The sequence below is a fragment of the Mustelus asterias genome, chromosome 11, assembly GCF_964213995.1.
Source record: "Mustelus asterias chromosome 11, sMusAst1.hap1.1, whole genome shotgun sequence".
Classification (NCBI taxonomy): Eukaryota; Metazoa; Chordata; class Chondrichthyes; order Carcharhiniformes; family Triakidae; genus Mustelus; species Mustelus asterias.
Genome location: NC_135811.1, coordinates 45,888,477 through 45,913,699, shown reverse-complemented (window position 1 = coordinate 45,913,699; position 25,223 = coordinate 45,888,477). Strand labels below are relative to the sequence as shown.

General features: G+C 42.6%; 1 protein-coding gene across 1 annotated transcript in view; it reads left to right on the top strand.

Moving 5' to 3' along the window:
• Nucleotides 1-25,223, top strand: part of LOC144500502 (myoferlin-like) — a 228,154-nt gene that overhangs the window by 137,190 nt on the left and 65,741 nt on the right. The window contains exons 44-46 of the mRNA XM_078223532.1: nucleotides 1,852-1,943; nucleotides 5,211-5,381; nucleotides 6,114-6,256. Of these exons, the coding sequence (XP_078079658.1) occupies nucleotides 1,852-1,943; nucleotides 5,211-5,381; nucleotides 6,114-6,256 (406 nt within the window). The remainder of the gene's footprint in view (nucleotides 1-1,851; nucleotides 1,944-5,210; nucleotides 5,382-6,113; nucleotides 6,257-25,223) is intronic.

The following is a 25,223-nucleotide window of genomic DNA, read 5'->3' as shown; positions in this document are numbered from 1 at the left end:
CATCTTGTAAAGTTGAGCAGTCATAACTGGTGCCACAATATTCCAATCTTAAAATCTGCAGTAAAGGGTAGCCCAAAATGAATGGGCAGCATGGTGGCACAGTGGTTAGCACCACTGCCCCACAGCACCAGGGACCCGGGTTCAATTCCGGCCTCTAGTCACTGTCTGTGTGGAGTTTGCACATTCTCCCCGTGACTGCGTGGCTTTCCTCCGGGTGCTCCCACAGTCCTAAGATGTGCGGGTTAGGCTGATTGGCCATGCTAAATTGACCCAGTGTCATGGGGATTGGCAGGGTTTATATGTGGGAATGGGGCCTGGGTGGGATTGTGTATCGATGGGCCGAATGTCCTCCTGTACTGTCGGGATTCTACAAATGGTGTCCAGAAGTCCCAAGTTTCCTCCCTTCGACCCTAATTAGTTTTGTAAATGTCATTTAATTTTTCTTAATTCTAGCCCATTTTCAGCTCCTCCCATTGTTAGAGTACAGCAATAGAAATAAATCTGACTTTCTCTTCCCAAACCCAAGACTGTTTAGAGTTAACTTACATAACACTCGGACCCAGCAGAATCTGGATGACTAGTTAAATTCACTGGACCAGCTGAAGCCATTGGCGTGATTTCCTAGCTTTATAAAAAACAATATTCCATGGGAAATGTGTTGCTGGCAAGATCCCCATTCGTTGTGCATCCGTTGCATGTCATCTGTGACAGATACACCCAGAGTGCGGTTAAGGAGCGTGTTCCAGATTTCAGATATACCCCAGATGAAGGAATGACAATGCAATTCAGGATGGTGTGTGGCCTAATGTTGGAGCAATGATTTTGTTCAATAACAATTTAATCACGATAGCGCAGAGATTTTTATGGGCCATAGGCACGCACAACAGCTGACTAATTATAAAACTCTTTTTTTTTATTGAGAGAAGAATTTGAAAAATGCAGATTGTATTTTTAGCCCATTTCTGACTTTGAAGGGAAACCCAAATGGGGAGTTTTGATCAGCAAGTCACAAATTGCAGATTTAACTGAGTTTCTTCACCATAGTGGGTGGAATTAAATATGTGCTGGTATCTCGATCTCCTCTCCCCTCTCTCTCTTGAGACCCAGCACAATTACCAGGGAATCAGGCACTTAAACCCTTGGGATCAATCCCAGTGGGGTGGAGTCCACCCACCCCCAGAGAGCTGCTGGCCAAACTGATGCCAGCAGCGTTCCAGTACTGGCACAGTCACCAGATGCTGCAGCGACTGCTCGATCTATCTGGATTGCTGTTGGATCTTCAGATGAGGTGTGTGGAGGCAGGATAGGGGTTTGAAGGGAGGAGAGTTGCAGGGGAAGGGAATCGGAAACAATGTTGGTTCCCCCAATCAGGAACAAAGTGCCTAAGCCCCCACCCCCACTCCCTTACCAAAACCAACAGCGTGCAGGCAGTTTTGCCAGATGCCAAATCCAACTGCTGCTTCTCTCCGAACCCCCCCCCCCCCCCCCCCCCCCCAACCCAAACTGCTGATAGTTGAGTACCAGCAATGGCTAGACAAGGCCTTTAAGTGGCTAATTAAGGGCCTCAATTGGCCTCTGGATGACAACGCTGCCCTCCACCCTTCCTGCCTTGTACTTGATTACAATTGTTAGCGAGGTTCCTTCCCTGTACCCTCCCCAGTCAATAAAAAAGACCCTACCTCTGTTGGGGGTGGGGGGGGTGGTGTTAAATTCAACCCAAAATCTCTGAAGTATACACACAAAAGCACACGGCAGAATTAAGATAAGGTTGTGTATGGACTCTGAAATTGCTTTGCTACATTTTAAGTGAGTGTATTTTTCCTGAAGTTTTTTTTTCCCTTTTAATCTTAGTGTGACCCATATGTGAAGATCACATTGGGTAAAAAATCAATAGAAGACCGAGACCACTACATTCCTAACACCCTGAACCCAGTGTTTGGCAGGTATGTTGACATTTTCTTTCTTAGCTTGTAAGAGTGAGGTTATATTGGGCTAAAAGAGCAATGGTTTGATCGGGGGTTAAAATTTTACTCTGTACAAGAGAAACTGGATGATTAACTTAACTATTTCCATGACGGGGGAATTTTTTCATATTCTCTGCTCTTTCTTCTCCGCTGTTGTAACCGTTCAATTTTAAATGAAGCAATTTGGTTGGGATTTTATGGCCTCACTCATCCCAAAACTGTGAAATCCTGCCCGAGGTCAATGAACCTTTTCTTGGTCCACCCCTCACCGCTCCGATTCCTGTCCCGAGCAGGATGGTAGAATTCTGGCCTTTGTCTTTTCTTCATCAATTATTTTCCGTCCGCCCACACACACACACACACACACACACACACACACACACACACACACACACACACCCAAAACCTCCACATCTCCCAACGGCATCAGCTCCCATCTGGAGTGTGTGTCATGGGTTTTGGTCACCCTGCCAGTCTCATCAGCAAATTATAAGAGTATTCAACTGCTGGAAGTTGAAAACTGAATTGGAATTTGCACTGTCCTTGTAGTACAGAATATCCCTGGACCTTCAAGTACATGCTAAATGATCCAAAGTTCATGATACAAAATTAAATAAAAGAAATGAATCCTGCAAAGATGCAGGAAGAAATGTGAAGCAGTTCAGTAATGAACAGAAGAACCTTCAGAAAATTGCTGGGGATGGCAGCACAGTGGTTAGCACTGCTGCCTGACGCCGTCTGGGACCCGGGTTCAATTCCGGCCTCAGGTGACTGTGCAAACTCCACACAGACATTCTCCCCATGTCTGCATGGGTTTCCCCCCGGGTGCTCCGGTTTCTTACCACAGTCCTTGGTTATGGAGATGGGGTGGGATTGTTGTCAGTGCAGGCTCGATGGGCCAAATGGCGGCCTCCTGCACTGTAGGGATTCTATAGTGATAAATAGGGAAATGGCTATACACACAACTCTTCACTGTAACAGTATATTCATGTGCAGGAAGAGTCGGGAATACTAATTGCGGTAAAATTGAGGACAAACTAGGAAAACCTAAACAATGCGGCAAGTAAATTGTTCCTCTGTAGTCACTGGGAAGACTTTGCACGAATAGAGATCAAACAAATATACTGATGGAATTTCCCATCAATAAGAGAGTCAGATTCTTGGGTTAGATGGTTTTTAATCCAAAACTACTGGGAGAGAAAAGTTAATTTATGAAATTCTGATAGAAACAATTTGCAGTTATACAGTGCTTTCAGCTCCTTGGCATATCCTCGAGTGTTTACAGCTACTCCCATTCCAGGCATTGTAAATAAATCGATCTAATGCTAAGCTTTCAAACAAGCTAATGTGAAATGTAAATTTAATGTTGAACCCCAGGAATGAGTATTAATCTTGCATTGATGGGTAAAATAATGGAATCGTTCTTTAGGAGCAGATTCTAGAATCCCTAGAGTGCACAAGGAGGCCATTTGGCCCATAGAGTCTGCACTGACCACAGTCCCACCCAGGTCCTATCCTTGTAACCCCACATAATTCCCCTGACACTAAGGGGCAATCCCACCCAGACCTGTTCCCTGTAACCCCAGTATTTATCCCATTAACCCCCCTAACCTATACATCTTGGGGCACTAAGGGGCAATTTAGCACTGTCAATCCACCTAGCCTGCACATTTTTGGAGATTGCAGTTATTTATTTAACACTTTTTTTCATGATTGGCTGTGAAGCTTTTTGAAAAATCCAGCAATGAGGTTTTATTAAAGCATAATCACTGTTGAGATGTAAGTAGTACAGCAACTTGCACACCGTAAACTCCCAAACGCACCAATGTGATGACTAGAATTTGTTTTTTGTGAAGTTGACCGAGGGATCAATATTGGAAGGACATTGGGATAACTCCCCCCAGCACAATAGTAGCACTCTTGTTCCAAGACGATCCCCTTGATTGTTAAAAGCAAGATTGGAAGATCTGGTAGACTCAGCACTTGGTAACTGAATGTTTAACTCGAATTATGAATTGGAGCACAAGTCAGTTGCTGTCCTCTAACCAGATTACGCCATGTGAACGCACCAAGATAGCAAGGTAAATTCTGATTCTGGGTGCAGTGCTGTGCAAACCCCACCTGAGTATTTCATATTCTTTGAGCTTCTATTAAGTTGTCTAAAGTACCCCAGGTCCCCCAACTTCATAGTTTAGTCCTCTAACACATCTGAAGCAGTGCATTAAGGTTAGCCATAGTGGAACAGGAGTAGACCAAACAACCCATCGAGCCTGCTCCACCATTTAGTTAGAAGGTGGCTGATCAACTACGTTAGTAGCGCTATATCCATATCCCTTGATATGAGTATCTGTAAGTGTATCAATTTCTATCTTGAATATACTCAATAATTCAGCCTCCGCAGCCCTCGGGTGATGGTGAAATCCTTGGAATTTTCTACCCCACAGTGAAGAAATTCCTCCCCATCAGTCTTGCATGGCTTGCCTCTTACCCTGAGGCTCAGGTTCTGGACTTGCCAGCCAGGGGAAACATCCCATTTACATCATCACCCTGTTGAGGCCTGTAAGAATTTTGTAAGTTTCAATGAGATCACCTCTCAATCTTCGAAACTGGAGAAAATACAGGTCCAATTTCCTCAATCTCTTCTCAAAAGACGATGCTACCGTCCCAGGGATCAGTCTGGTGAACCTCGTGCACACCCTTTTTATGGCAAGTATATCCTTCCTTAGATAAGGAAACCAAAACTGCATACAATACTCCAGCTGCCGTTTCACCAAGGCTCTAAGCAATTGTGGCAAGGTTAGGTATGACAGTCAAACAAGGAGTTTGGGTTCAAACTGAAACCAAGTTCCAGATAATGCAGGGGAATCAAATGCACTGTGATTATGGTGGGGGGAGGGGGGGGTTATAAGGAAAGAGAATGTTGTGTAAAAATGTGTGGTAGCAATGGAATTTACTGATAATCAGGAGAGGGAATAGTTAACAGTTCCCTAGCCCAAGTGTTAAGGTCAATTGTAGTTTTCCCATCAGTCCAGCTGGGATCAGCCAACTTGTCCCAGACCAGACACCAGAGCTGCCATCTTCCTACTCAACTAATCACTGGATAAACAAACTGACCATGATATGATGAAGTATGGTAATATTTTGGCTAGAAATTGCAAATTCTTGCTCCCGGGGTTGGGGGGAGAGAGAGAATGAACAACATTTCTGGAAAATGAACAACTAATTTTATCCTTTTTTTCCCCTCAGAATGTTTGAACTTAGTTGCAATTTACCAACCGAGAAAGATCTCAAAATCTCACTTTATGATTTTGATTTGTTGACCCGTGATGAAAAGGTGGGAGAGACGGTTATCGATCTGGAAAACCGACTTCTCTCTCGTTTTGGAGCTTGTTCTGGATTACCTCAGTCATTCTGTCTGTAAGTACACACATAACAAATGAAATGCAATCTCTGTAATTATCTCTTTTTAGCATTCTTATCTGTTCACTCCCATTCCCGAAATGTGAGTCCAAGCAGCTCTCTGGGTTCAGCTAAATGCCTTCTGTTGGCTAAACTCATGAGTATAGGAATGTATGTGAAATACCAGTTATTCCCTTATAGAATCCTTACAGTGCAGGAGGAGGCCATTCGGCCCATCGAGTCTGCACTGACCACAATCCCACCTAGGCCCTATCCCCATAACCCCATGCATTTACCCTAGCTAGTCTCCCTGACACTAAGGGGCAATGGCCAATCCACCTAACCCGCACATCTTTGGGTTGCGGGAGGAAACCAGAGCACCCAGAGGAAACCCACGCAGACAGAGGGAGAATGTGCAAACTCCACGCAGTGACCCAAGCTGGGAATTGAACCTGGGTCCCTGGTGCTGTGAGGCAGCCGTACTTGCCACTGTGCCTTGCCTGTGTTATTTCCAGCATATGACTGTGAACAAGCATTTTGGTGGAATTTCTCCATGCCAACATCTAGTTAACTGACTACAGGCTGTCATTTTTAACATTTCAACTTCCTTGTTGGCCTACTGTTCAAAAATAATAATTTCATTGTGCAAAGTGGTTTGAGAGGTTTTGACATGACCTCTCATCCTTAATTAGATTTTTTTTCTGTGTAGTTGATTTGGACGTGACTAACTTAATGAGCTTATTTCAACAGTTCTGGAGTAAACGCGTGGCGAGACCAACTCAAGCCATCCCAGCTGTTGCAGAATTTGGCCAAGATGAAAGGCCTTTCTCCGCCTGTCATCTCGAGCAGCAGACTCTCCTACAATGGTCAGGAATATGTACTCAGTGAAATTGGTATGTACTTCATGTCATTCTGTGTAGAGAAGTAACAGTAAGATACAAACTAATGGAATGGGGCAAGGATTCTGAGATGGATCTAGTTTTCCAAAATTACTCTGGTCTGAATTCACCACTTCTAGTTTCCCATGGGTAGTATTGAGTGGACATTTCTTACAGTTTTGAACGCGTATGTTTTGAGCAGAAGATTTTTTTTGTAAAGTCATATTAGCCGCCAACACTTGTCATCTGAGCTTCTATAAATTGGGTGATTTATCAGAAGGGAAGCTGCAAGTTTAAGGGATGCAAAGAGGACTTCCTCAGCCTCGTACATTTAACCCATGGTTCGCACTTTGTTGGGTTCACTGGATATAAATCGAGCAAAGTTCTCAACATGTTGAAACGATACCTGCAGCTTTGTGCTTTAGAACTCGATTGAATTCTGATAGCCACTTTCCACAAATTGTGTGCGCCTTGAGAAATTGTGGTGCTGTGAAAGAGGGGCAGAACTCCGTTCTGCGGACTCTTGTAGACTCTTGTAGACTGTTGGTGCACGGGAGCTTGGGTTATGTTCGTCGCAGAGTAGCAGCTGGATAGTGGAGACTGAGGAAACTTTGAGCTGAAAGAAGCAAAATAGGAATGGAGTTAAAATGGCAGATAGTCTTGCTTAATCTTGAAGATTACTGTGATGTCTCTTTGAGCATGTGTAGCGTCTGCATTTTAATTAGCAGTGGGGAGAAAGTCTATACTGTCTGTATGACGGTGGGTAGTAGCTACTGGAAAGCATGTGGGGTGACATTTCCGTATGGATTATACACCTCAACCTGGAGATGATTAGCCTGATCTATTGAGAGTTTGGATTTGCATGTCTGTCCCCATCATAGCCAACCAGAGATTCATGTTTGTTTTTAAATGATCTTAGTGACTATTTATTTCCCGTGCAAAAAAAAAAGCTTTCTGCAAGAATCAAGTCATGGGCCATTTGCCATCACCAGAAACAAACTGGACTAGCCATATGCTGTGGCTACAATAGCACGTCATTGTCGGGAAGTTCTGTGGCGAGTAACCCCCCCCCCCGACATCCCAAAGCCTGTTCTCCATCTATAAGGCACAAGTCAATTGTGAAAGGGAATACCCTCCACGTGCCTGGACGAGTGCAGCTTCAACAATACTCTAAGCTCAACGTCTTCCAGAACAAAGCAGCCCGCTTGATTGGCATCCCATCCACCAACTTGAATATTAATTCATTGCTGCCACTGTCAGTGATATGTGTACCATCTACAAGATGCACTGCAGCAAACTCACAATCACTACTAGCAAGATGGGTAGTAGATACATAGGAACAAAGTTCCTCTGCAAGCCACTCAGCATCGTGGCTTGGAACTATATCGCTGTTCCTTCACAGTCACTGGGCTGAAACCCTCTTCCACCCACATTGTGTCCATTGTATCTACACATTGGATTGCAACGGTTCAAGGAGGCAGCTCAGCTTGACGGCAATTCGGGATGGGCAGTATATTCAGGTGTGACCCAAGCCTTGGAATTAAGGTTGCGGGAGTGCTGTACTGTTGGAGATGCAGATGAGATAACAAGCTGAGGCCCTGTCTAATTCATCCAGATGGGCCTACATGATGCCATAGCACTATTTAAAGGATAGTGGATTTCTCCTGGTGACTCAGTCAACATACAAGCTGTTTTAGGGATATTACTTCAAGCATATCTGTTTATTTAACTTGGTGCTGTCCAAATTGGCTGCCATATTTGCCTATTTTATGGCAGTGACTATTTGAAAAGTGCTTCATTGCTTGTGCTCTAAGATGTCCTGAGATCATGACAAGTGTGATATAAATGTAGGTTCTTTTTAATGCTGAAGTCCCTTTATAATTTAATACATACACATTAAGTTATGAAGTGACTTATTCTTAAACAAGAACAAAAATTGTTTAGAAGCTTGACTGTAGTGTGAAACTTGGGTCCTATGTAAACAAGTAGCAATGCATTTGAAGGAGCTTCCAGTAGGTATAATAATCAGAATAATGTTTCAACAAAATCTAACAGGTTGGTGGTTAGCTCAATTTTGTGTATCACTTCCTCTCACATTGCATCTGCTACATTAATATGAAAGCAGAGCCAGTATGATAACCCTGGAGAGTGCAGAGCATTTTCAGTCTGTGCGCTGCAACTCCTGGATACCTAAACCAGCAAGGCTTCTGCCATTTGTACCAAACAAACCATTTGTGCAATATTGAACTGAGATCCCTCCAATGGGCTAATTGCAACCAGAAGGGGCTTTCAAGAGTGCAAAGGCAACAGATAACATCGGGTCACCTAGTGAGTAAAAGTTCAAAGAGGAGCAACTGGGTAAATTATAGTTCACTGACATGTTTTTATTGTTATAGTACTGCGTCCTATTCCAATATACACCGGTATCAGTCTACTTAAATAAAACACTACAAAAGGTAAAAGGCCTGGATATCATTGGCACGGCTGGTAGCATTTGCCACCTGTGATAATGATCCCTGTCCCAGAGTGCAAACAAGTCACTGACAAGATATGGTCAGTCCCTTTCAAAACTAGCACTTATCGATCAGCATGGCTGATGCACAATTTGCAGGAGGTCTCCCCAGAAACTGAGTCCAGCTTCCTATTCATTTTAACTCCGCTGCTTTATAAACAATATTCAGTAATTAGATTTCACTGTTTTCTCTCTGGGTCGTGACCCTGTGCCTTTCAGCAACACCATCTTTCCCACCACCATAAGCAAATGGCAACCATTTGTGTAGTGTTGCCAATCTCCCGGATTGAAATTCCACATTTTTTTGATTAGATTATTGTCACGTGTATTAATATGCAGTGAAAAGTATTGTTTCTTGTGCTGTATACGCACAAAGCATACCATTCATAGAGCACATAAGAGGAGAAGGAAAGGAGAGGGTACAGAATATAGTGTTGCAGTTACAGATAGGGTGTAGAGAAAGATCAGCTTAATGTATGATAGGTCCATTCAAAAGTCTGATGGCAGCAGGGAAGAAGCTGTTCTTAAGTCAGTTGGTACGCGTTTTCAGGCTCTTGTACTTTTCTCCCAACAGAAGAAGGTGGAAGAGAGAATGTCCGGGGTGTGAGAGGTCCTTGATTATGCTGTCTGCTTTTGAGGCAGTGGGAATTGTAGACAGAGTCTATGGATGGGAGGCTGGTTTGAGTGATGGACAGGATTACGTTCACAATCCTTTCTTGTTTCTTGCGGCGTTGATCAGAGTAGGAGCCATACCAAGCTGTGATATATCCAGAAAGGATGCTTTCTATGGTGCACCTGTAAAAATTGGTGAGAGTCTGTGGACAGGCCAAATTTCCTTGGCCTCCTGAGAAAGTAGAGGCATTGTAGGTGTGTCATTTTAAACAATGTTGCAGCATATTCACCAACTGTATTGTTGCTGTGTAAAATTGACAGATTAATTCGGAGACTAAATAGACTGTTACAAATAGGTGCTAAATGTCAGTCATCTGTAGAAATCTAGGTCAGAAATGAGTATTTCTCTGCTGAATCTGAATTTGAGTTGAATAACCAATAAGATTGCAATGGCATGGAATTGAAAGTATCTTTTCAGAAACTGTAATGCCCTAATCTGGGAAAATCGCCGTTTCTTTTCATACTGGAAGTTTAGAACCAATCTCCTATATTTTGTTTTTGCTCCAAATATAATTCTGTTGCCTTGTATCCTACTTTTTTCCAACTGATCACAGGGATATGGTTAGGTGCCTTCGACTGCAAGCAATTGACGTTTTATCTGGGAGTGAAATCTTATCCTTTTTGAGAAATATTCATTGCTGCTTTAAATCATTCCTTTATATTTAGGATCTGAAGAAACATTTAAAATTGAACATCTAGTTTCAGAAAAGAATCACTTAATGGGACACAAACAGAAATCAAATATGCTTTTCTGTTTTACAGGCCAGTTTCGTGTCAAGTTAATTAGCCACCAAGTCTGGTCCTTGTACATGATTTTACCACATTCCACACACTCGAGCATGTTCAATATGATACTTTGCCAGTGGGAGGATAAAGCTTAGAGTCTGTGTTTTGTGATTTTTAACCCAAACAAACTTGACACAAATGTCTTAATTGAACTGTTAAATGCAGCCAACTGCGTGTCTCAAAGTTAAATTTTTAATCCATTTGACTTGAGTTACTGTGTGCCAGTCCTAAAAAGGTCAACTTTAAAACCAATCCAGTGTGAAGTGCCTACATAGTGGCTGTCCACCCTGTCTACTCTTCTTCCCACTAAATGGTCAAATAACTCCAGATCCACAACATGTTACATTGGAATGGGTGACAGAAACACCAATGAGAGCCAACAATGCATTAGAACCGTTCCAATTGTATTTATAGCACCAATTCCACTGGCAAAGCAATCACATTTTATTAGCATTTGAGTTTGACTGATGTGGAATTTCAAACCACCAGTGAGATTAGCTGCTCGTGTTATACAATCCTGTTCCTTATGCATCTCGTTTGAAATCTTTTTGTATGTAGTTGAGCGAAGCAGCTTTTCTCAAGGACAGCCTGCCTGTTCTTGATTGCTTCTCCACATGGTCATCACATGACCTGGTCAGTTTACCCATGACAGAAATTGGTTCACATCAGAGTCTGAACTTGAAGCTGAAATTTCAGCAACAAGTGCATTAGTGCTTTCAAAGTGGTTTTGGGAGTATTTAATGGCTGGTAAATGGGAGTTTGTAATTTTCTGATATTTCAATTTGCTCACTGTACATGTAAAGTGATGGCCCACAAAGTATTACTGATTACCATGCAATGTCTTCCCTTTGCTCTTAGGAATGGTTAGTGTTGGCAGCAGGAATGTACACTATTTGGCTTGCTGTCATCAAAATCTTCTAAACGTGCATTGATATTCCCAAATTCATTTAGGATCACGCCATAGTTTGATCCGGCATTTATCTATATTGACATCCCTCTTATCATTGAAGTGGTTTAATAATTGTGCAGGATCCTGTTTGCATTGAATTGTACTGCAACTGTACTTCAAACCAATTTCATAAACTGCTGCTGCTCTTAAGGTAAAGTTGCCATAATCCCAGATGACTGGGGAGGGGGGGGAAAGAGCTGACTGGTGGTGATTTAACCTGAGGGCCACCACACCACGGGTGAGGGAAGGTTGAGAATAATCTCAGCTGGTATGGGATTTGAACCCATGCCATTGGCATTGCTCTGCACCATGAGCCAGCTGTCCAACCAACTGAGCTAAACCAACTCCACAAGGTACCTAACCTGACAGCAGCAGTGTGAATCCTGTGTATGTGCACTTGATGCAAAGACGTTTAAGAATGTGCTGTTCAGGTTGGATCATCTCCATCCAAATGCCTGATAGCAAACACTGGCAGGGCAACTGAATCTGGTTCATTTTTGAATGGTGTTTTTGATCAGAATCCTGCTTGGCCGAGTGTGAGCCTGAGATCATTTACGCTGATTTCCTCTGGAGCTGTGCTATTGGAGATATCACAGGAGTGCTTTTATTATTTTTTTTAAAAAGCACTGTGGTCACTTCAATTCAAAATGGCATCTCTCACAGTTGGTATTTTTTCAAATCCAAATGGCATCCTTGGGTCAGCTGTAGCACTCTGGCCTTTTGCATCAGAAGTTCCTGGGTCTGAGCCCCACTCCAGCTACACGGGTGTGCAACCTAGCCTGACACTACTTACTGTCAGAGTTTCTGTCCTTCAGATAAGGTGTTAAACACAGTCTCCATTTGCACTTTCCAGCAGACGTAGTCAGATGGATGGAGAAGTACCTTTTTTCTCCGAATCAATCAGGACACCCACAGTCAAAATTGGCAATGCACGTTGTGTTCTGAATTGGCTTGGATGCTGTAAATTTTGGGGTCTATTCAAATCTTATGTATTTCTGTCACTTATAAACCTCCCTAAGGAGTGAGGATCTCTCGCATCTTCCGAGTATTGTTCTTGTCCAACAATTTTCAACATTTTTTAGTGTGACATAAGCATGAGTTTAGCCAGAGTTTACTGACTTAGTGTACAAGAGAGGGTGAAGATGTTCCAATCTGTTACTTGGGTGGGCTTTGCTTGTCACGAAGTGGTAAATGCAATTCGACTGACTCTGGGGGTATTTAAGCAAATGATTTAAATTGATGCAAAATGATGTTCACGTTGAAATCCTAGATTTTTTTTTAAAAAGCCAAAAATCTTTAATCACCTGAAGGGCTCAAAACCACCTTCTCCAATTACTGTTCTGCTGGGCTCAGTGCTTCTGTAACTTGGACTGCAGTCCAGAGGGTGTGAAGGATAAGTTAATCAGAACTCAAATTCAACCCATCAGTACACAGACCGGTAATTTGATGTTGGACAGCATGGACCCGGGAATAGAAGTGAGCCTTTGAACTATCCACTGGCACATTAGAGGCAGTGCTGCTCCTGACCGGAGTCAAAATTGTACAAGCAAAACAATGTGAAGCGAACCGGCAGTGATCTCGAACCTCATTTTGTCAAGGAGATTTAACGATTCCGAGAAAGTGTGTAATTAAAGGGAGTGAACTGGGGTTTTAAATGGGCCAAAGTAATTTCTTCCTGAGCTGATGATTTAATGGGAGACTTGCATAGAATGTAAATAAGTACACTACATCAGAGCTCCGACGTGGAGCTTTGAAAGTGCAGAATTTATGTTGGTTAATGTTTCTATATTCATATGCTTAGGAGTCATTACAATCAGCCTTTGTTTGTACTAAAGTTGGCAGGCCAGACACATTACATTTGGGCAAGGGAAAATTTTGAGGTCATTTGACGTAGTATCACTCTTGCTATAATTCTGTCAAGGCAGTATAGTCAGCTTCTGCAGTGCAATTTGCTCCCAACTTCAATTGTTGTTTATCTCCAGACTGTTTGAATAGTTGTAGTAGCAAGGAGGAAGTTTTTACTCTTTAATTCAGGGTCAATTTATAGTGAACCATGGTATTTAGTCACAGGAACAGCTGCTTCTTTTATAAGCAGGATGGGTTCACTAACAGTTCAGGGTAATACAATAATAATTTCAGGAACAACACAACTTCTATTCATTGTCTTATTTTGATATGTGCTTGAAACATTTTGACATTTGGGTAACTGAAACCCGAATCGCACAACTGTCCGAGCACTGCTGCTCTGAATCTTTGCAGTTCAGTTCAAATTCTGTTCTCCAACTATTAAACTTAAAAATGTCGGCTGTAGAAATTGTTGGTTTTGGAACAGACACCAATGCAAGAATCCTGACTCCAGTATCTGGATAAAATGCAAACCTTTTTGTTTGAGCGCCCTGTGGCATTCTTTGCTTTAGGGAGATTTGTGGCTGTATTCAACAGGGCTGGTTGTTGGGATGTTAAAATTGGCTTCAACAGAGTTTCTCAGCTGCTGATCTGGAGAAGGGGTCTGACTGTTCTCTTCTGCCTTCTACCCCCCTCTCCACCCCCTCCCAAACAAATGCTCTCTCCTATCAGATCGGGTTTCTGCTGTGATGCCCCTGCAGTCAAATAACAGAAAGAAGTTTAACACCACCAGGTTAAAGTCCAACAGGTTTATTTGGTAGCAAAAGCCACACAAGCTTTTGGAGCTCCGAAAGCTTGTGTGGCTTTTGCTACCAAATAAACCTGTTGGACATTAACCTGGTGTTGTTAAACTTCTTACTTTGTTTACCCCAGTCCAACGCCAGCATCTCCACGTCAAATAACATGACAGCACTGGTCGCCTGGCTTATGTGTGCATAGATTACTGCAGGCCTATGGAAAATGTACCCGAGCCAAGAATCTGTGCCTTTTTTATGAAGGGTGAAGGAAAAAATAAGTTTACGATGTTCGTTAAATTCAAGAATGGCCCTGATCAGTTCAATGCCTACTATTCTGTACACCCCAAAGTTTCATGTAAATAGTTCATGTACCAACTGTCATACGATTAGCTGCAAAGACTTTGTCATAAAGCTTGGAATCTTGACTGATAGGAACTGGTAAACTCTAAGCCAGTCTCAGAAGTCCCATTTCACACTACACCGTGTTCAGTACCTACATTTTATATTTTGTTTATTCATTCATGGGATATGGGTGATGCTGGCTGGCCATTTATTGTCCATCCCTGGTTGCCTGTGTCCAGAAGGCAGCTGAGAGTCAACCACATTGCTGTGGCTCTGGAGTCGCATATAGGCCAGACCGGGTAAGGACGGCAGATTACCTTCCCTAAAGGAGATGGGTTTTGCCGACAATCGACAATGGTTTCATGGTCATCAGTAGATTCTTAATTCCAGATATTTTCTATGGAATTCAAATTCCACCATCTGCCATGATGGGATTCGAACCCAGGTCCCCAGAACAATAGCTCAGTTTCTGGATTAATAGTTTTAGCGATAATACCATTAGGCCATCGCCCTCCCCCTATAGCATGTTCTAAAGTGTAACCAGTTGTGTAGGTGCTTATGTCTATCAATGATACCCTTCAAGCAGTCGCCTTTTTTTGGGGGGGGGGACATTGGTTGTTGAATTGTTGCAGAGGATAATGAAGAAAAAAGTTTGCTCATCTCCAAATGTTCCCTCTTGAGGTAGTCAAATGGAACTTGAGTTTTAATACATTAGCTAAAGAGTGAATCTTCAGGGAGTACATCTCAGCACAGGACCCAAGTATTAATCTGGAAAAATGTGCCATGATTACGATCAGATTTTCAGTGGGTTTCCTGAAGTTATCCAATTTTTGCATTCGATTTGTTAAAAATGGAAGAAATATGATGTGAATACATGAAAAACATTGGGGAGTTTTGGCGGGGTGGGGAATGGAAATTTGAATTGTATTTTAGTTGAGAGTCCTTTTATTCTGTGAAGAACTTTAATGTTTGGGAAGAAAACATCAATACTTTAATACCACATGCAGTATTCTAAGATGTTGTTGAATAATCATTTTCAAAAGGCATTTGCACTGGCTCAGTTTGCCCAAGACACGTGTAACCAGCATACCAGATTGTTGAATTTGAACATAAATTGTGTTCAGCACAACTTTTTCCACAATCTTTTGTGGTAGTATTAAAAACACTGCATTAGATGCAAGACCACATTCCAGGATGAATTAAACACACTGGGAGTTTTCACACATTCTGTTCATTTGCAAACCTTGAAGGCTCAAAATATTCAGCTGGGTTTTTTGGATGCAAGGTACATTCGGAAAGGATTAGAATGAATTGTAAGTTTACTGTTTTGTTCCAATCTGAGTGACAGTTTTGTACATTTTAAGTCCCTTTCAATCATTTAAAACCAGGTGGTGGTTTGACACTTTTTTTTGTAGTAATAGCATTTTCAACAGTAGTAGTCAAGTTTTACCAAGTTGCTGTTAAATATCAGTTTTTAAAATATATCTTATTTTGGAAGTTATTGCCTGATCAGTGGTGCATGGTAGATTTTTGTCACTATGCAGGCGAGTGGGAACTTCTGGGGGATGTAATGAGGGGAAGAAACATTTTTTTTAAATAGCCACAGTTGCTGCCTGAATGCCAATTACACCCAATTCAGAAGCTCTACTCCTTTGTTATTTTGAATATCTTGATCTGTAGGACTCATAAGCACATTAGTTTCAGTGCAAACATAATCCTAACCAACTGCTCAAGCTTCAGTGCTAGAAGGCCAAAGGAGCAAAGATGTTTGTGGTTGTTCTGCACTTGAATATGTTGGTTTGCATTTTAAAGTATATATCAGTGTTTTGCATCCTGAACTAGCCAGTCCTTTTTTTCTTTGGCTGATTTTGATCTGCTTCCCTTGATGGGGAATTATTTGGTTTATTGTTGTCTGATGTATTTTTATACAGTGAGAAGTGTTGTTTCTTGCATGTTATACAGACAAAACATACCATTCATAGAGTACATAAGGGAGAGGGTGCAGAATATAGTGTTACAGTCACAGCTAGGATGTGGAGAAAGATCAACTTACTGAGGTTGGTCCATTTAAAAGTCTGATGGCAGCAGGAAAGAAGCTGTTCTTGAGTCGGTTAGTATTAACAAGCAAGGCAGCTTGACGTACTTGACTAACTGCTTACCCTTTCATCTAAGTGATGGCACTGGATTCACCTGTTCATTTTACTCAAACTAACAACTGGAAGTAAATGACTTGGGACATAAATTGTAGCTTAAATTTTGAAATTGGAAACTTGTGTTTCATGACTTCCTAGATGGTAAATAAATGATTTGTATTTGGAAGTGATGCAATTTAAAAGTTGCCTGGTCAGATGAAATGTGAAAACTCATAATACTGGAAGTCTCCGGTGGCATTGAAGGGAAAACCTAGTGGGGGAAATGGCTTAATGTTTGCAGCTTTGTGCTGTTTCAGAACCCACTTAACACTTGAAATCTTTGACCTAATTTACAATTTACATGCTGAAAAATACCAGTTCTTGTTGAAAAGGCATATTCCACAGCTTTAATAGAACTCGTGCAAAGGAGCCATGTGCTGCCAGACTCTGCCTCTGGCTTGCTGCAACCTGATCTTATGTCTGCCTTTTGACGCTGTGCTCATTCTTTCCTTTGGCAGGTTTTATCTTTGTGTACAGTATATGGAAAATTATCTTGAAATACATGACCCACTGCAACACAATAACAGCTTAAAGGTGAAATTGAGGGCAGATCAGTGATATCTTTGCCTGTGTATTAACTGCTAGATAAGGTCTGTCGAAAGTGGTTGCAGCAGCGCAGTGGTGTAATGTCAAAAGGGATTTGTGGATACTTTGTAGTTATTTTCCAAAACTGAACTCTCCATCTCGGCCAAACAGTTGGAAGAAAGCAAATTTAATTTCTCGATAAGGATGTTGACTTGAGCTGCTCCTGCATTTTTTTTTTAAAAAAAGGGGCGGCACAGTGGTTAGCACTGCTGTCTCAGCACCAGGGACTCTGGTTCAATTCCGGCCTCGGGACACTGCCTGTGTGGAATTTGCACATTCTCCCCGTGTCTACGTGGGTTTCCTCCAGGTGCTCCATTTCCTCCCACACTCCAAAAATGTGCAGGTTAGGTTGATTGGCTGTGCTAAATTGTCCCTTAGTGTCAGGGGGGTTAGTAGGGTAAATATGAAGGGTTATGGGAATAGAGCCTGGGTGGGATTGTGGTCAGTGCAGACTCGGTCCGAATGGCCTCCTTCTGCACTGTAGGATTCTATGATTCATATATTCTTGTATCATTAATCTGTCGGTTAGCTTTATACCAGGTGTTTTGACCATTTCAAGACTGATTCTGTCAAAGGTTCAATATTCATACCTCAATTTTGAAGCTTTGTGTATTGTTGTGAATATATTGAAAACTTTTAAATGTTTGTTTTTAAAGTGGAATTCTTCACACAACCTTCCTTCATGTTCATTTTTCTTGGGGAACCCCCCCCCCACCTTTCCTAAAGATAGTGTGACTAAGGTTCACTGATCATCCTTTACTATCATCCATAAATTCGCTGTATGCAAATCTATCAAGTGGTAGCTGCGTGCTGTTTAACATTGGGAGGCATCACAGCTGAACCTGATCCAATGGTAACCCAGTACGCACGCTTATTTAACAGGGTCTCTTTGCCAAAAAAGCAAAGATGCTTCAGTGGTCGCTCTGCATTTCAGTATTTGTGTTTTTAAAGTACAGATCGGTGTTTTGCATTCTGAACTGACGGTTTCTTTTTAGCCAATTTAATCAGCCTTTCTTGGTGGGGCTGTGGGGGTAGGCAGGAGGGTAATGTTTTGGGAGATCAGGACATATTGACATACCAAGCTCACTAATATATCTTTTAATTCCAAGTAATGCCACTGGTTTGACCTGTTCATTTACTCTAATTGTCAACCAGACATGGATGACTTGTCAACAGCACTAGCTTAAACTTTGAAATTGGAAGGATCACTTCTGACATGCCCCCCCTCTCCCCCCCACTCAGCTCACTGGCAATACAGCCAATGTCAAACAAGACCCTATCACTGCCTCCACCTAATAAACCACCAAACAATAGTCATTTTACTTTTATGACCCATGTGTCCTGGTACTTCCCAGGCTGAGGAATCCAAATGCATGGGAGGGAGAGAAGCAAGTTTATAACTGAAAACCCCTCTTCCTAGGTCCAATTGAAGTGAAACTCCAGTGAGATTCTCTGATATCTAAGGACCAACAAAAATTGCATCTTGACCACAGCACAAATTGAGGCACTCTGCAGCAAACCTGTTGTCCATGGAGCACAGCCTAGATATTGTGTAACATGGTAATAAATGACTGCTTTATAGATTAGTGTGAATTACAATGCCATTTGAGGTAGCACTCTGTAGCCTTGAATCCCATTCCTTTATTATTAAACGAGATGTTAACCATGGATAACGAAGGAAATAAAGGAGAGTATCAAATTAAAAACCAATGCATACAGAGTGGCCAAAATTAGTGGGGAACTAGAAGATTGGGAAGGCTTTAAAAAAACAAAGAACTACTAAGAAAGCAATAAAGAAAGGAAAGATAGGTTATGAAAGTAAACTAGCACAAAATATAAAAACTGATAGTGAAAGTTTTTACAAATATATAAAACGGAAGAAGTGGCTAAAGTAAATGTTGGTCCCTTAGAAGATGCGAAGGGGGATTTAATAATAGGAAACGAGGAAATGGCCGAGGTCTTAAACAAGATTTTTGTGTCGGTCTTCACAGTGGAGGACACAAATAGCATACCAATAATTGATGGTCATGGGACTGTAGGGGGTGAGGACCTTAAAACGATCACTATTACTAGAGGTAGTGCTGGGTAGGCTAATGGGACTAAAGGTAGACAAGTCCCCTGGTCCGGATGGAATGCATCCCAGGGTACTAAAAGAAACGGCAGAAGTAATAGCAAATGCATTAGTTGTAATTTATCAAAATTCATTGGACTCTGGGGAGGTGCCAGCTGATTGGAAAACAGCTAATGTGACGCCACTGTTTAAAAAAGGAGGTAGACAAAAGGCAGGTAACGACAGGCCGGTTAGCTTAACATAGTTGGGAAAATGCTGGAATCCATCATTAAGGAAGAAATAGCAGGACACCTGGAAAAGAATGGTTCAATCAAGCAGACGCAGCATGGATTCACGAAGGGAAAGTCATGTTTGACTAATTTACTGGAATTTTGAGGATATACCGAGTGCGGTTGACAGAGGGGAACCGGTGGATGTAGTGTATTTAGATTTCCAGAAGGCATTCGATAAGGTGCCTCACAAAAGGTTGCTGCGTAAGATAACGGTACACGGAGTTGGGGGTAAAGTGTTAGCGTGGATTGAGGATTGGCTATCTAACAGAAAGCAGAGAATCGGAATAAATGGGTGCTTTTCCGGTTGGCAATCAGTGACTAGTGGTGTGCCGCAGGGATCGGTGCTGGGGCCTCAACTATTTACCATATACATAGACGATCTGGAGGAGGGGACCAAGTGTAGGGTAACAAAGTTTGCGGATGACACAAAGATGAGTGGGAAAGCAAATTGCGCGGAGGACAGAGTCTGCAGAGAGATTTGGATAGGCTAAGTGAGTGGGCAAGGATCTGGCAGATGGAGTATAACGTTGGTAAGTGTGAGGTTATCCACTTTGGAAGGAATAATAGTAAAATGGACTATTATTTAAACGGTGAAAAATTACAACATGCTACTGTGCAGAGGGACCTGGGGGGCCTTGTGCATGAATCACAAAAACTCAGTTTGCAGGTGCAGCAGGTGATCAAGAAGGCAAATGGAATGTTGGCCTTTATCGCGAAGGGGATGGAGTATAAAAGCAGGGAGGTCAATGCTGCAACTGTACAGGGTACTGGTGAGGCCGCAACTAGAGTACTGTGTACAATTTTTGGTCCCCTTATTTAAGAAAGGATATATTAACTTTGGAGGGAGTACAGAGAAGGTTCCCCAGGTTGATTCTGGAGATGAGGGGGTTAGCTTATGAGGAGAGATTGAGTAGACTGGGCCTGTACTCATTGGAGTTTAGAAGATTGAGGGGAGATCTTAGAGACATATAAGATAATGAAGGGGTTAGACAGGGTAGAAGCAGCGAGGTTATTTCCACTTACAATGGAAACAAGAACTAGGGGGCATAGCCTCAAAATACGGGGGTGTCAGTTTAGAACAGAGTTGAGGAGAACTTCTTCTCCCAGAGGGTAGTGAATCTTTGGAGTTCTCTACTCAATGAAGCAGTAGAGGCTAACTCGTTAAATGTGTTTAAGTCACAGACAGATTTTTAACCATTTAAGGGAATTAAGGGTTATGGGGAGCGGGCGGGTAAGTGGAACTGAACCCACTATCAGATCAGCCATGATCTTATTGAATGGCAGAGCAGGCTTGAGGGGCTAGATGGCCTACTCCTCCTATTTCTTATGTTATGTTAAACTGGGGCACATCCTGAGTGTAAAAAAAAACCCTTGATATTAAAAGAGCATTTTTAAAATTCATTTATGGGGCATCGATGTCACTGGCTGGCCAGCATTTATTGCCCATCCCTAGTTACCCTTGGAGGGCAGTTGAAGTCAACCAGATTGTGGCTTTGGAGTCACATGTCGACCAGACCAGGTTAGGGGCAAATTTCCTTCCCTAAAGTACAGTGGTGAACCTGATGGGTTTTTCTGACTATCGACAATGGTTTCATGGTCATTGGTAGCTTCTTAATTCCAGATTTTTTTTTATTGAATCGAAATTCCACCATCTGCCATGGCAATTCAAACCCGGGTTCCCAGAGCATTAGCTGAGTTTCTGAATTAATAGCCTAGCAATAATACCACACGGCCATCGCTTCTCCTATTGTGAGTTTTGTTTTGGTAGATTGGCCAGCATTTATACCTGAATCAACATCTTTATCCTGTCTTTCAAACTAGAGTTGAGCCTCAGGGAATGTGGGGGGAATGATATGCAGGGAGGTTCTATTTTATGTTGGCACATAGTTTAGTACAACATTGGTTGTGTGTGTGTTCTTGCCAATTTTCCTCCCTTGCCCATCTTCCTGAAAGCTGTGATTTTGTGTTTGCAAGTGGTTCCACTGGACCTTTGATTCTCTTCCAAGAGAAAAGATGAACATTGTCTGCCTTTGCTGGTGATGCAGCAGCAGCAATTCCCAGCTGAGAAAGACTGAGCACCAGAATCTAACTGGGGAACATACCTGGCTGTGGTTCCATCCATCTCCTGCACAACAACCTCGTGCTATTGGTACCCCGGAACCACACAGCTATTATGCCTAACAGCTGCGTTAGACCCTAGCAATGAAACTCTAGACCCTGCCAAGTCCCTGTTCTGTGCTGTACCATGCATGGATTTATCCATTTGGGAGGCGATGGCCCAGTGGTTTTATCACTAGACTATTAATCCAGAATCTCAGCTAATGTTCTGGGGACCTGGTTCAAATTCCACCAAGGCAGATGCTGGAATTTGAATTCCATAAAATAATCGGGAGTTAAGAATCTACTGATGACCATGAAACCATTGTCAATTGTCTGAAAAGCCCATCTGGTTCACTAATACCGTTTTAGGGAAAGAAAGCTGCCATCCTTACCTGTCTGGCCTACATGTGACTCTAGAGCCACAGTAATGTGGTTGGCTCTCAACTGCCATCTGAAATAGCCGAGCAAGCGACTCGGTTCAAGGGCAACAAAGGGTGAGCAATAAATGCTCACCAGCCAACGACGCCAATGTCCCACGAATGAGTTTAAAACAAAAATTGAGCCATAGCACAATTATTCTGCTTTGTCACAACATAAAGTAAATGCTATAGCACAGCTCCTGTTAAAGATGGCTTACATTGTTTGCACTTTCAGACCTTGGTGCAATTGAATCAGGTTAATCCCAAAATGCTGTTTGTTTTCCATATGCTTTACCCAAAGGAAGTCTTTGCCAGTTTACTTGTCCACAGTATTCACAATGAGTGAAATCATGTTGCTGATCTCCTCGTATTACCCGATTTACATTGCCTTCTACCCTCATCATTTGCTTTAGGATATACAGACTCTCTCAAATCAACCTAACGGGTGAAAATGCCTGAATGAAGCCATTTCCACTTTAAAAAGACACTGTTTTACAGTGAAAGTGGCTGTGAAAGCCAGAGCAAAGATCTGGTGGTGACTACAAGGAAGCTAAGGAAAGTACCTACCCAACGAGGCACATTTAACATTTTGCTGTACTTCATGGTGTCCTGCTGCTTCTCCAGAAGTCCCCTCTCACACACTGAATTTGTAAAAATAAGCCACAGAACAGTGCATCAAAAGTTCAATCTCTGCGAAATGTATTTGAACCAATAGTATACACCCAGTGCATTTTTTTAATAGTTGATTGAGTTGAGTGAGTATAGTTGCTCTGTGGTACTTTTATGGCTCGTATTGGTGTGAGCTGCACACACACACACATGCGCGCATACAATCTCCATTCCAGGCAGCAGGGGCCACTGGGAACTCGTGGAACATTTATGAACTTATTTTTGTGACGTGATTTAATGTGGCTCTTCTCCCCCGATTTTTGGTTCTAAGTTCATAAGCTGGTACACACTGAAGCCATGACACCCCATTAATGTTCAGATTGCTTCAAATTACATTGGAATGGATTGTGGGTGGATTTCTCAAACTAGGTAACATTAACAAGTGCATACTATTGTTGGGATATTCTCAATGCTGTTTGCAGGGCTATTTTGTGTCTTTGACACTTAAAACAATAAGAATCCAGTTCCAACATTGAGCAGGTCCCATTGGATTTCATCAGAGTGAAACCCGTATTCTCGAACAGTAAGGAGTGGGCAGATGTACGAGGCAGACAGGTCAGTTTGACATGCGAATGAACCCAGAGAGTATGAAAAGTTAGAGATAATGGGTGCTAAAATGAGAGTGAAATGTTGTGAAGTGCGTTTCTTTTTGCTGATCCAGAGGGAGATTTGTAGCGGCCAGCTGGGGAGGGTGGGGGTGAGGCTTTCTGCCTGTGTGTGCAGTGTCAGGGACTTGCTGCACTATATCGTTTCTGCCCTCTCCATGAACTGGGCAGCTTCCTTTCACCAGTTTATTTTAACTCGTGCTTTGGCAGCTGTCTGAAAGCTGCAGATGTTCCATATATTTAAAAAAAAAAAGTGCTGCAAGCCTTTAAAAGCTGTACGCTCCTGTACTGGAAAGTTAACCATTTCCTTCCAGATCCCAGCAGTGGAACAGAGGGATCAAGAACTGTGTTTAATGCACGTCATAGGAAGATGCACTTTTTGGTTTCAGATGAGCAGTCTTAGCGTGATTGCGTGCACAGCCTTCAGATTAGATTGCGCTGATCTCTGTCCCCACCTTCTCACAGGCTTGAAAACGTGCCAGTGGGATCTGCACAGGGTTTTCATTGCATGTCACAGGTTTGGTACATGGGACAGTAACAGAGGAGTCTGACAATGGCATAACCCTCACCATCTTCGATCATATCATGTTCTCAGTCTCATTTAGGCAGAACCTTCCAGGATAGGGAATCTGTTCGATTCCCCTCAATTTCAAGAGGTCACACATGTCAAGAACACAACTATTGACTGAATTAGTGTGATCTGTAAGTTAAATACTTTAAGCAATTTGATTTGTGTGGTTCCAAAATAATGGCCAGAATTCTCCGGCTGTTCACGCTGGCGGAATTCTCCGATCCCGTCGGCAGCATATCCCTGCCTGCGTGTTTCCAGCCGGCCTGGGGTGATGTCAATTCCCATTGACAGCGGTGGGACCAGAGAATCTCACCGCTAACAAACAATGCTCCACCTCCCACCGGCGGGAATCCGTGGTTGGGAGGCCAGAGGATCTCGGCCGATGTTTAATATTTTTCTGTAGAGTGACATGGACTTGACGTTAACTCTTTCTCTTGCCACAGGAGCTGTTCGACCTGCTATGTTCGTCCAGCATTTCGCTTTAGTTTGATTTCCAGCATCTACAGTATTTTGCTTGTATTATGATATAATTGGTGTTCTACACTTGGCAAAATATCTGTAAGAACATTACAAACAGTGGGGCAACACAGTGATTCGCACTGCTGCCTCACAGCTCCAGAGACATGAGTTTGATTCCCGGCTTGGGTCACCGCCCTGTGTGGAGTTTGCACGTTATCCCTGTGTCTGCGTGCGTTTCCCCCGGGTGCTCAGGCTTCTCCCACAGTCCAAAGATGTGCAGGTTAGGTGAATTGGCCATACTCAATTGCCTCTTGGTGTCCTGGGATGCATAGGTTAGAGGGATTAGCGGGGTAAATATGTGGGGATGGGGCCTAGATGGGATTGTTGTCGGTGCAGACACGATGGGCCGAATGGCCGCCTTCTGCACTGTAGGGTTTCTATGGTCATTCTATGATTTCAAAAGTGGCCATCAAAGAGTGCAATGATATTCAGGTTTTCTACAGAGACCATGCTGCAATCTGAAGTACTTCAATATAGTCAAAAGAACACTGCAGACATTTCAAGATGGTCATTGCAACAGGTGGCATTTATAATTTATCGATTTAGTTAGTACAACTTAATTTTACCATGAACAAACCATCTGTTGCATGGTTAGCATAATACAGCTGAAGTATAAAAGAATGTGAAAACAAGAGACTTCCTGCAAGATATGTGCCCAGAGCCAATTTATCTGGACAGGTAGTCTTCTTACAAGTGTGGGGAGGGCATGACATTCTCTGCTCTCCTTCATTGGCAGAGGTATAAAATACACGAATAGGGATATAATGAAACTGGATAAGACACTGACGAGGCTACAATAGAGTATTGTGTGCAGTTCTGGTCACCACATTACAGGAAGGATGTAATTGCTCTGGAGAGAGTGCAGAGAAGATTTGCTAGAATGTTGCCACAGCTGGAGAATTGTAGCTGAGGTGAGGTTGTTCCTTGGAACAGGGAAGACTTCAGGGCGACATGATGGAGGATTACAACATTGTGTGGAGTAGGGAGAGAGTAGACAGGAGGAACCTGTTTCCCTTGGCAGCAAGTTCAAAAACCAAGGGGTCGTAGATTCGAGCTAAGTGGCAACAGGATTAGAG